This window comes from Sceloporus occidentalis, unplaced genomic scaffold (assembly GCF_023333645.1).
Source record: "Sceloporus occidentalis isolate IW3139 unplaced genomic scaffold, rSceOcc1.0.p SCAF_4, whole genome shotgun sequence".
In the NCBI taxonomy this organism is placed as follows: Eukaryota; Metazoa; Chordata; class Lepidosauria; order Squamata; family Phrynosomatidae; genus Sceloporus; species Sceloporus occidentalis.
The window spans coordinates 164,654,182-164,666,907 of NW_028316984.1; the positions used below are offsets into that span (position 1 = coordinate 164,654,182).

The window sequence follows — 12,726 nt, forward strand, 5'->3', positions numbered from 1 at the left end:
AATGAATCGATTCAAAATGATTTGGTTCCAGCTGGCCGAAGGGAAAATTTGAATCGATTCCAATCTGCATGTGGTTCACAGTTGCGCAGATTCACTTTATTGAAAAAGAAGCTGAAAAAATCAGCGTCAAAAAGACTCGGGTTAAATAGGTCTAGCGCATGGTCCTCCTCTCGGAATCATTTCAGCAATTTGGATTAAGTGGGAATCAGAGTCGTTTGAACCTGTTCAAATCGATTTACAGTCGGTTTAAAAGGTAGTGGGAATGAGACCCAAGGTTATTTTATTTGCTGTCTCTCAGCACAGGAATTACAAATTTCTTTCAGAAGTTCCCTTATACCATGTCAGTTGGCCATTTTTGCTTAGTATTGCTACCTAGTGATTATGGGGATTGATCCTTCTGCATACAAAGCATGTGCTTGACCACATGGCAGCTATAGCACTTTTTCACTATTGGCATGTTTCCTGCCCATAAAGGTGTCGTGGTCTTGGGATTATGGGCTAATGATTCTTTGAGATGTGATTTAAAAAAAAAAAGAAATTAATATGAACAGTCATATCTGTTCTCACACACAAATACAGGTTTAAGATGGAAAGCAAAAGAAGTGAGGGTAGGGAATGCCAGAAAAAGTGGGGGAGGAATGGAGTATGTGTGATGGGAGTATTTGTGTTGTACTTCTCACTCTGAGGGGCCATTCACATTACCTTTTACACCCGTTTTGAAATTGATTCTTCCACGTGAAGTTCATATTGGGCCTGATTCTGTCACAATCCATGTCGAGGCTTGCACAAGGAAATGCCCCTTACCCTGGGGTATCCAGAATCAGGCTAAAATCCGTCTTTTCTCAAAAGACCCGGGTTCCGCGAAATATGAACTTGCCCTCAATCATGATCGGGGCAAATTCTGGGAGGGATTAAGGTCTGAGGGAGGGCAGAGGTCAGAGCATTCCCTCCCCTCATCGGAGGGGAGGGGGAGAAGGAGGAGGAGGAAAGAGCTGAAGAAAAAAGGGGAATCTGGAGGCAAAGGGAGACAGGAGGCAAAAAGGGGGTGACTGATGGGGTCAATTCAGGGCAGGTCGGGGGGGGGCAGAAGAGGCCAAGCTTCTGCTATCCATCAGGGACCATTTCCCTTTGATTTTTATTTTTTTTAAATTATTTTTGGCAAAAAAATGTGCATTTTTGTAGGTAAAGATATTTAGATATATATAGATATATAGATAGATCGTGAGCAGGAGAAAGGGTCAAGTCAGGGCAAGTCAGGGCACTACAGCAAGGGAAGCCTCTGCTATTCAGCAGAGACCTTTTTCCTTTGGATTTTATTTTTTTAAAATTATTTTTGGCAAAAAATGCGCATATTTTTTCCTTTGGAATGACTGCTGCAATGAGAATGAATGGCAGTGAGAATGTAATGGCCCCTTAGAATTCGAATGTAATGTTGCAAATTGGCAAATTGATACAGCTTTTGCTACTGTCTCTAAGGAATTCAGGGGTAGCCTAGGGAAAGCCAAAAAAAAAAAAAAAAGCATCCTTTTCTGGCATTCCGAGATGAGGAATTAATTTTGTTGTTGTTGTTGTTGTTGTTGTTGTTATTACCTGTGTATGAGGCATTCTGGGGTGCCAAGGGAGTAGGATACAGGCTACAGAGATGGCACTAGCTTTCATTTTGGGGTTGAAAATGGGGCCAAGGGCAGATCATAATCTACAACACTGACCCAAATGCCCACAACACACACACACCCCAGAGGTTTTTAAATTTGACAAGTGGTGTCTGGTCCTTTTAAAAAAAAGGGAGGGGTGGAAAGCACACTTCTGATGCCCCTATCAGTGCTGGAAACGTCACCTATGGCCATCGCGGAACTAACTTTGATTGACAGCCAGGCACCTTCACCTTAAACCCGAATTCTGCAAGAGGGCATTTGTGTTAAAATGCCCGATTGGTAGTCAGCACTTGCTTCCGGAGAGATTCGGGAGGGAGCCCCCCGAATTTGACCAGTTCGTTCCAGAGCAATGCCACCAGTGTGAATGAGGCCTGAGTCCGAGAGGCTCTGGAACCTTTTAGGGATTCAAGACCACCAAAGCTGTTCCTGAGGCAAAGAAGTATAAGACACCAAACACAGTTATGTGAATACTTGTAATCCATTTTATGGTATGCTATTCTGAACTATTTTACTCAGAACTTTCCTAGGGCTTTGAGAAGAAAGCAATGCATTAGCTGTAATTCATTCTTGCAGTTACGGATGCATAACCTAGGGTTACACATAGAATATTCATAGAATCACAGAGTTCGAAGGGGTTTCATGGACCATCAAGTTCAACCCCCAGGTCAGTGCAGGATCTCCAGATGCAACATTCTCAGCAGATAGCTGTCCAGCCTTTTTGAAGATGTCCAGAGAAGGAGACCTTCCCACTTCTCTAGGCAATTGGTTCTGTTGCCAAACCGCATCCATAACTACTTTGTATTTACGGTCCCTAGATATTCACAATCTTCACAAAGTCCCCTAATCCTGCTTTACCAGGCATCAGCCGCTGGGAGCAATGCAGGTCTGTTCTCCTGTTGATCGGGAAGCAGCAGACTGATTTTTCCACCTCCCCTCCCTCCAGTTATCTTAATTTTTGTGTGTCTTAATAAATAAACCACACCAATGTCTAAAACAGAATTTAAGTGAATTTTAAAACTCCAGATGGGCACTGCAAGTGATTGAAATCCACACTGTAAAATGTTCCAGGCCACTAGTAGAGTTTCAAGTGCCTTGGACGAGTCACATACTTCATTGTGCTATTTGGACTGTACAGCAATACTTAGTGCCATTTCTCCACTTAGCGTTGTTTTTCTCTTTTTGGCAGGATGACGTCAGCTGGGATTGGAACCATCTCTACACAGAGGTTGCTTCAGAGCTCCTGAGCGAGTGGGATTCAGGGCAATCTGAAAAGGAGGATGGCCTCATTCTGAATAAGAGCATCTGAGCTTTGGCTGGCTGATTTTGAAGTTGTCAAAAACACTACCACATCTGTAGATTATTAATATTATATTTTCAATTTATATTTTGTATCTGAGGAGTTATTTTTCATCCACATTTAAAAAAAAACAAAGAGATTTTAAAAGCATGATTACAAAGAAAAGACTAAGAAAAATACAAAAAAAAGGAGGGGAATGGTGAAGGGAAATACATAGGATATTACCAAGAGCTATACATTTATATAAGCTGATTATCTTTCAAAATATACATTTTCTTGCAGTTGATGTTTATAATAAAACATACAGTGGTACCCCGGGTTACGAAATTAATTCGTTCCGCCGCCGCTTTCGTAACCCGGAAACTTTCGCTAGCCGAAAAGCCCATAGGCGCTAATAGCGAAAGCCGCGATTTCGTGTGAAATCGCGCCGAAAAGCACCAAAAATTTTCTTCGTAACCCGGAATAACCTTCGTAACCCGGAAATTTTGTAAGGCGGCGCATTCGTATCCCGGGGTACCACTGTATGTTAATTTGTGAGATCTCCTGGACATCAACTAATAGATGGTGAATGTTTATCTTTCCATCCTTATAGTATAAGCTTTTTAACAAAAATAAGAGCATACAAAACCCAACAAGGCTGATCCAGAGTTAAATTTCATGTCACAGGAATGTAATTTAAAAGAACATGTTCATCTACAAATTAATACACTGTAATACATTCAATCCAAAGGGAATAACCACTGGACAAGCCCATATTGTATCCCTCAAGGAAGCATTATTTGTATTATATTACCAACATTTAGTTGAAAAAGACAGTTTTCTTTCTAAAACAGTATATTGTTGTCTAATTATGGGGCTGTACATACAGATATATTGATGTCTAATTATGGGGCTGTACATGGGGGTGGAGTCGGGCCGTAGCTTCTTTACGATGCATGCCTGACTCCACCCCCAGGGTGCCCTGATGCTGTGTGCCACTCCACACAGTGTGCGGCATCATGGCGCATGCCATGTGGAGTGGCATGCAGCATCAGGGCGCCCTGGGGGGGTGGAGTCGAGTGTGCGTCATGAGTACGCTATGCCCCAACTCCGCCCCCATGCCGGCCTTAATGGTTGGTGTGTACATGGCGGAAGACAGTTTTTCTTGGGTAAAATGTAGTTTTAGGTCTAAAGAAATTTTAAATACTGAAGATAGAAACAGTCTGTTACGAGAAATCCACAATTCTGATCCCTTTTAGTGGTTCTGGCGAGATGGCTTCCCCCGCCTTGCTGCCACTGCTAGGCTACTTAAAAACCTTCTCATCCTGAGAGGAGGAGAGACAAGATAGAAAAGCCTGTCAGAGAGTCCATTTGAAGAATGCAGACTGGAAAGAGTAGGCAAGAGCATATATTTTCATCAGTTTGTCTGTGGCAAATGCAGATAACAGCTATTGCTGCTGAAGGGACTGAACCCCAAAGTTTTTATTGTACAGTACATCAGTGTGGGCACTTTTAAGTAAAGAGATGATTCATAAGGATAGTAACAATGATAATTACAATGTGCATCCATGTGTGTGTGTGTGTGTGTGCAGAATGGGGAATTGGCTCTGGAGAGGGCAATATAATCCTAAACAAGAAAAAAATAAGAAACTCTCCCAGACAGTGGGAGGAGATGGGGGAACTTTTCTGACAAACACTCTGCTGTTGTATTGAGAAGCCTGGTTGAGAAGCTTGGTGTGTATTAGTCCCACTTTCCCCAGTTGTGCTAAATCACTCAGATTCAGGAAAAGCAATAATATAATGCTTGGTACTTTTAGTTGGGAGTATAAGTATTCTCCTCGATGCAGTACTTTGCTTAATTCCATCTGGTATCTTTTCTTTCACTTTTCTAGTGCTCTGAACTTTTTTTTACTAACTTGCAAATTACTTCATAGTTTTAAATACAGTTGTTCCTCCTAGTCTGTTGACTTCCTGTTCACGGACTTGAATTTCTGTGGATGGGAAGCCAAGAAGGACGTGCACCTGTGGTGCGTGCAGGGGGCGCACAACCATTATATTCAATGGGGCTTAGATATTTGCGGTTTTTTCCCGATTCGCTTGGGGGGGGGCAGAACAGATCCCTCATGACTCGGGGTGGACGACTGTAATTTGATTTCTGGGATGGATGGGGGACTTAAATTCACCATCTTTTATTGTTCAACCATAATTTTGGGGAGAAGGAAGGCTCGTACCTTGCATTTCTCTTCAGCCACCCAAGGCAATTGTGTCAGGTAGGAGACTAGCACATGGGGGAAAATTGCAAGTTTAAAAAGTGATTTTCCTGGGACAGTCGCGCGATTGTGGCAAAGATTTTTTCCACACAATGCGATTAGAGAGGACTTATGCCAGGAATAAACAGGAATGCTTCACCAACAAATCATTCACGGGATATTGTGCAACTGTCCTGGGAAAATCCCTTTTAAACCCCCAATTTTCCCCATGTGATAAAGTCCTAGGAAAGAGAATTGTGATTTCTCATCTTGTGTCCCCTTTTGATGTAGCTTCAGAATCGTAGTCCCACTCACTCAGTTCTTGATGCTTCTGTTACTTAGGGAACTACAGTTGTGCCTGCTGAAATCAAACATGCGTTCATACTATCTATCTATCTATCTATCTATCTATCTATCTATCCCTGCCTTTTGTTCAGCACAAAATATAACTTTAAAAAACTCGTATATAAAAATGTTGATATAAAAATGTCAACACTATTAAACAGCAATTATACTAAAAACTCAAGGTTACAATGTTTTTAAAACATAATAATGAAGATAAAAGATAAAAGCAAAGCACACCCTGTTAAAAGCTCCGTCTGCTACAACCATTTAAGAACCAGAGGCTTGACATTTATTTCTTTCTTTATTGGATTTATATCCTACCTTTCTCCCAAAATGGGATTCAAGAGGGCTTTGTCTGCTGGCAGAAAGAGAGCAGAGAGGAGGCCAACCAAACCTCCCATGGAGGAAGTTCTACAACCTGGGAACAATCACTGAGAAGGCTCTCTTCTGTGTCCTCATCAAATTTCCCTATAATGATGGTGGCACTGAATAAAACCCCTCCCCTGCAGATCTTAAAATTCAGGCAAGCTCATATGCAAGAATACAGTCTTTTCAGCCCAACCATGTGCATCATAGTGAGCACTTTGAATTCTGCCCAAAGATGGACCAGTAGCTTCTGAAACTGTTTCATGAAGAGAGCTATATGTTCCTTATAATGGGCCCTGGTCAGTACGCTGGCCAGAGCATTTTGGACCCATTGAACTTTCTGAACAGTTTTCAAAGGCAGCCCCACAGCTTTCTTAAAATTAGATGGGTTTCCTTGGTAATTGTTTTTCTTTGGATGCCTAAACTGTGTTTCTAAATGCTCAACTGAAGTTTTAAGTTTCCACAATGCTAAAAATTGGGTGCCTGAATAAAAATGTCATTGGTGCGGTTCAGAATTCTTACTGGGGGAGACAATGCCATCATTTTGTCCCTCCATAGCTACACCCATGCACTGGGTGTTCCTCGTGCAGGGAAGACCCAGATTTATCAAGCAGCCCAACTTCTGGTGAGGTTCTTTGTTGACACCATTTGTTATATCCACGATAGGAGTGCATCAGTACTATTTCCACAAACTACTTCCTTTTTCTACTAGTATAGTACAGTCAGACACTCTGCTTAGCACTGTTTATTTTAAAAGGTTATTTGTCCCTAAAAATCAGTACAGGGACATAGCAGTGTCCTCCTTTTATTTCTGCACACATAAACTCAAGTAAAGCACTGATTAGAGAAGATGTTGCCGTTCACTGAGCTCATGAGGTGGCTTGGCATGGCCTGCTCTTCACTGGCAGCCAGCACTTTTCCTTCCGTCAAGACCCACAAAGGGGTCACGTCCATTCTGCATACCCCACTTGAAAAGCCTTTTCATTAAAATTCAGAAAAAAAACAAAGTGGCACAGTCCCTTGGATGCACACCTGGAAACACAGAGAAAATCTGTATTGCAATCCTTAATTATAAGCTGTGGGACTTAACGGAGGTAGGAAAGCTTTCTTCCTCACATTCTCGGGTCAAACTCAGGCGTGCTCTGCTCTCTTGTTTAGCTGGCATCCTGCTGTGGCAGTTATTTGCTGTTGTTTGTCACTCCCAGCTCACAGAATTCAGAAACCTGAAGGGAATCTCTGTCTAGAGAATAAGGGCAGAAGTCCCCCATAGCCTCAGGAGTGGGCCAGTGCAGCAGACTCTGCACTTCCCTAGACAGCATGTTCTGTATGTTCTGGCTGTATTGAGTGTCTGCTCTAGTGCACACAAAGTATTTTCATTTTAGCATGAAAAAAAAAATTCAGATATTAGGCAACTGAAAATCTGAGAGGGAAAAAGAGCTGTAAGCGCAGGTTACCAAAGTTCAGTGATTAGGAAATGCGTACCCAATGTTTCTAGGAGACAGTTCTAGACTGAAGCAGCAAGTGACCTACATAAGGATAAATGAGTGGGAAACCCTAAATCTGACCTCTGCACTGATGTGCACAGGCTACATTCATTTACTATATTCTGTATCTCCTTTAAATTTGATTCTGTCTTGTGGCACATCTCACTCAATATATTTTAATCTGCTGCACAAAAGAGAGAAGCAGCAGCTGTATGGTTCCTTGTTTGACATGTAGAGGAGCAGTTATCCTACCATACCAATCCGTACAGGAATATTCCATAATTTTGCTCACATGATTTGCATGCAAGAAATCCCCAGGCTTGACATGGTAAATCTGTGGAAAGCTCCCATTTGAAACTCATCTGAGAGATGGCCAAAGCCTGCAAAGGTTCCCCATCCATCCCACAAGAACTTTGATTGTTATCTCCAGTTACTGATAAAGTGGTATTCAGTAGCAACTCTAGGGAGAGCATGAGCTGCAGGGGTGACACCTAGTTGGGCCCTTCTCCCACTGTGGGGGTGTGTGGGCATGCGGTGCTGCTCCCAGCACCTGCCCCTTCTTCTCTGCTGCCATTCCTCTTTGCTGAGGGACCTAAGGAGAAGGAAGGCAAGTACATACCTCTCATGGCTTCTCCATTGCCCTGGCTCTCTCCACCAAAGAGGAAGTCAAGGCAGCAGAGAAGGAGTGGCAAGCACATGCCCTTCATGGCTTCTCCACTGCCCTGACTCTTCTTCAAGGAGGAAGCCAAGATAGCAAAGGAGGAGGGGTGAGTATGTGTCCCTCATGGCTTCTATGCTTACTTGGCTCTCTCCACTGAAGAGGAAGCCAAGACCCTGGAGAAGGAGGGAGAAGCATGTGCCCCTCATGGCTCCTCCGTTGCCCCGGCTCTCTCTGCAGAGGAGGAAGCCAAGACAGTAGAGGAGGAGGGTGAGTATGTGCCGTTCATGGCTTCTCTGCTTACCTGGTTCTCTCCACCGAGGAGGAAGCCAAGGCAGCGGAGAAGAAGAGGCAGCACATGCCCCATCTGTCCCCTCCTTTTGATTCAGTTGTTTAGTTACCATGCCTTTTCTGGGTCTGTCCGTGCAGTGGGTAGCCAGGGGGCTAGGTAAACAAGACAGCAGGCAGGCAGGACAGAATAGCCTGGTACTGCCCCCAGCAATCTTTCTTGGGCACCTACACTGGTTGACACTAGCCCTAGTGATGCCATTGGGGCCATTTAAAGTCCTGGAACTGAGCTCTGATTTGCAGAACATAAAGGTGTGACATCTAGCTGCTAACTGAACCTTAACTGTAAGACAACGTCCTACGTTTCTAAAGACCTAAATCAACCAGCTCCATCAGGCCTTGCCTGAAAGAAGAAGGCCCTCCCTCCATCCACCATCATCCAGAGAGAGAGAAAGGCAGGCCAGCTCCATCAGGCCTTGCCTGAAAGAAAAGGCCCTCCCTCCCTCCACCATCATCCAGAGGGAGAGGAAAGCAAGCCAGCTCCATCGGGCCTTGCCTGAAAAGGAGAAGGCCCTCCCTCCATTCACCACCATCCAGAGGGAGAGGAAAGCAAGCCAGTTCCATTGGGCCTTGCCTGAAAAGGAGAAGGCTCTCCCTCCATCCACTATCCAGAGGGAGAGGAGGGCAGGCCAGCTCCATTGGGCCTAATCAGAGTAAGAAGAAGGGCCCTCCCTCCAGGCCATCTGCCGTGGTCCAAGCATCAGAGGGAGAGAAGATCTGCTGGACTTTTCCCCTTCCCCACTGCCATCCCCTTCTCCTTTTGTGTCTTGTATCTTTAGATTGTAAGCCTGAGGGCAGGGAAATGTCTAATTAACAATTTGTAGGGTAATAATAATAATAATAATAATAATAATAATAATAATATTCTGGGTTCAACATTCATAATTACATTTGCAGTTTGGAACATATACATACCACCCTTCTCTTCAGATTCTGTCCAGTTATCCAAGCAAATTCCACCAGTTGGAAAGAGAAACTTGTGATTTATCCATCTTCTGTGTCTCTTCTGTGCAGCTTTAGCATCCTATTTTTGGCAGCACTGTGGTCTTTAGAATGTGTCTGGGAATGGCTGCTTCCCATTTCACATGACTTGATTCTGCCCTAGGATGAGCTGTGCATCATTGCTGTATAAGCAAATGGAAACAATGAGACATAACTGGAGGCCCAGAGAAGTTCTCAGCCATGTGCTGGAATGTCTCCCAGGTGCCTTGGCTGGGATGGAGCTGTATGGTGAGCCTTGATTTCTAAACAAGATTTTCTGGAAACCATCTGCATGTTTCACAAACCCTAGAGCAGAATGTTCCTGAATTGTACTGAAGCTTAGTCTTGAGTGGTGGATCTCCCATAGGCCACATGGTTAGTCCAGCATTCACCCTTTCCTCTCATCAAAGGAGTTATAATCAAATGTTGCATGGCGATGACTATTAGAGGGAATAGTTAAAGTAGAGGGTCTCAAAGTGTAACACTAACTTTCTTTTTCAAAATAAATATTTTAGGAGTGCTGAATGTTTAATTTTGTTTTTGTTTCTTTTTGCATTAGCAATTGACAGTGTAGAAATTAGAAAATCCTGTATAACAACCACCTGTAATACCTTTTCCCCTGAATGATACTATTAGTTGGAGCCTTACTCGGCCTTTGCCAGTATACCACCCACTATGTACTGGACCTCAGTTTCCATCACTCAGAACCAGGATGCTACTTGAATATGATGGGAGTTGTAGTCCAACATATCAGAAAGGCATCAAATTGGGGACAGCTGCCTTAGGCAAACTGAAGTAAACAAAATTTAAATGGCAATTGGTGTAGGATTGGTAATATTTGCTAGATATACTTTGGAGCTGTGAATCTCAAAGTAATCTGATGATTAGGGCTAAATATCGGGTTTTTTTTAAAAACAATTTTTGGAGCGAAGTTTTGCCAGCTCTAAGTCTGAGAAAGGGCTCCATCATTAAGTGAGACAAAATGATGGGTGGTTGGGGGGTTGTGCTATGTTAATAAGTTGGAAGGACTCTGCTGATGACTTGTGCTGGAGTGTCTCAGGGAAAGCGGAATTAATTCATGGCATATGCTCCCAGCATCTGCTGTGGTGGCCTGGAGTGGCGGGATCACAGGGCAAAGGAGTGAGAGCCAAATTTTTACATTCCCCAGTTCCCTTGGCATACAGTATGTATTCAGTCGCTGAGTAGGGGAGCAGGAGGCATGTCCACCACAGCCAAACTGCCCTAGAGCACAACGTGGGGCCTTAGGGAAAGGGATGGCCATTGAACTGAAAGCCAGCTATGGGGGTGCTTCCCTCTCTGATTAGCATTTCAGAGCCTCTTTAGTTACTTTTGTCATTTGAATATACACACTTTCAGAATCTGCAATCAATTAGAGCTTACTAATATGTAATCAGAGTTTGGAAAAGCAGTGTGATACACACATTTATATACATGTAGTTCCATATGGCTATTCCAAATAGGAGAAGAGGCTGAGCATGGCAGACTCATTCGCACAGCCCTGATTATGCAAAACAAAAGGCAAGAGGGACCATTGGCATAAGGAATGAAGAGAAACAACAAGTCAGGTGGGAGTAGATGTGTACAAAATAGTGGAAGATTATTGCTGGGCTCAGCGTTGCTGTAGTATACAGCAGCCTCGGGAATGAGTTATGTGGGGGAGGGAGACAGCAGGGATGGAGGAAATAGCCAAACTGTCATAGAGGGAACAAGACAAACAGTGCAAGGACCCAACAGTGGGAGAAAAAAATGTTTGTACAGGCAGCAAGTAAAGGGAACACATGGTCTTAAATGTATCTACACTAATGCACAGAGTATGGGGAATAAGCAAGCTGAACTTGAACTCCTAGTAGAACAAAGCAAATATGATATAATACACATCACTGAAACCTGGTGGGATGGGTCCCATGATTGGAATGTAGGAATAGAGGGGTATAACCTTTTCAAGAGAAATAAGCCAAACAGGAAAGGAGGAGGTATAGCCTTATACGTCAGGTACATTTACACCAGTGAAGAGATCCAGGACATCGATCCTGGAAGCCAGGTGGAGAGCATCGGGATAAAAATTAAAGGGGAGGGAAACAACAAGGATGTTATTGTGGGAGTCTACTACAGACCCCCGAGTCAGATGGAGGAATTGCATGATGTCTTTCTATAACAGATGACCACACACTCAGAAAAGAGAGATGTAGTAGTGATGGGAGACTTCAACTATCCTAATATTTGCTGGAATTCAAACTCAGCCAAATCCTCAAGGTCTAGCAAATTCCTCAATTGCCTTGGAGACAGTTTCATTGTCCAAAAGGTGGAAGAGGCAATAAGGGGGCCAGCTATTTTGGATCTGATCCTAACCAATAGGGATGACCTAGTTAATGGAGTGCAAGGGGTGGGATCCTTAGGTGGAAGTGACCATGTTCTCCTGGAGTTTGTTATACAATGGAAAGGAGAAGCCAGGTATATTCACACACACCTTCTAGATTTTAAGAGAGCGGATTTTAGTAAACTTAGAGAAATATTGGGGGTGATCCCATGGTCAGGAAAACTTAAAAGAGAAGGGAGTTCAAGACAGCTGTAACTTTCAGCACAGAATAAGTAAAGAGATAGTAGAGGAACACCTTGTTAATCTAAATGAATTTAAGTCTCCGGGACCAGATGAACTCCATCCAAGGGTATTAAAAGAACTGGCAAAAGTAATATCGGAGCCATTGGCAATCATATTTGAAAACTCCTGGAGAACAGGAGAGATCCCAGCAGACTGGAGGAGGGCAAACGTTGTCCCCATCTTCAAAAAGGGGAAAAAAGAGGATCCCAACAATTATCGTCCATTTAGTCTGACATCAGTTCTAGGAAAGATTCTGGAGCAGATCATTAAACAGAGAGTCTGTGAACATCTAGAAGGCAATGCCATAATCACAAAAAGTCAACAAGGGTTTCAGAGAAACAAGTCATGCCAGACAAATCTAATCTCTTTCTTTGACAAAATTACCAGCTTGGTAGATGAAGGGAATGCTGTGGATATAGTATATCTTGATTTCAGTAAGGCCTTTGACAAGGTTTCCCATGACATTCTTGCAAACAAGCTTGTAAAATGTGGGCTAGACAAAGGAACTGTTAAATGGATCTGTAATTGGTTGACCGGCCGAACCCAAAGGGTGCTCAACAATGGCTCCTTTTCATCCTGGAGAGAAGTGACCAGTGGGGTCCCACAGGGCTCTGTCCTGGGCCCAGTGCTATTCAACATCTTTATCAATGACCTGGATGACAGAATTGGGAGCATACTTATCAAATTTGCAGATGACACCAAATTAGGGGGAATAGCTAATACCCCAGAGGACAGGATCAAGAT

The 12,726-nt window shown here is 43.4% G+C and overlaps 1 protein-coding gene across 1 annotated transcript in view; it reads left to right on the top strand.

Moving 5' to 3' along the window:
* The window catches only part of IFT43 (intraflagellar transport 43), a 62,659-nt gene extending 59,622 nt beyond the window's left edge, over positions 1-3,037 (top strand). The window contains exon 9 of the mRNA XM_089523566.1: positions 2,842-3,037. Coding sequence (XP_089379692.1) covers positions 2,842-2,961 — 120 coding nt within the window. The 3' untranslated portion in view covers positions 2,962-3,037. The remainder of the gene's footprint in view (positions 1-2,841) is intronic.
* The last annotated feature ends 9,689 nt before the right edge of the window (positions 3,038-12,726 follow it).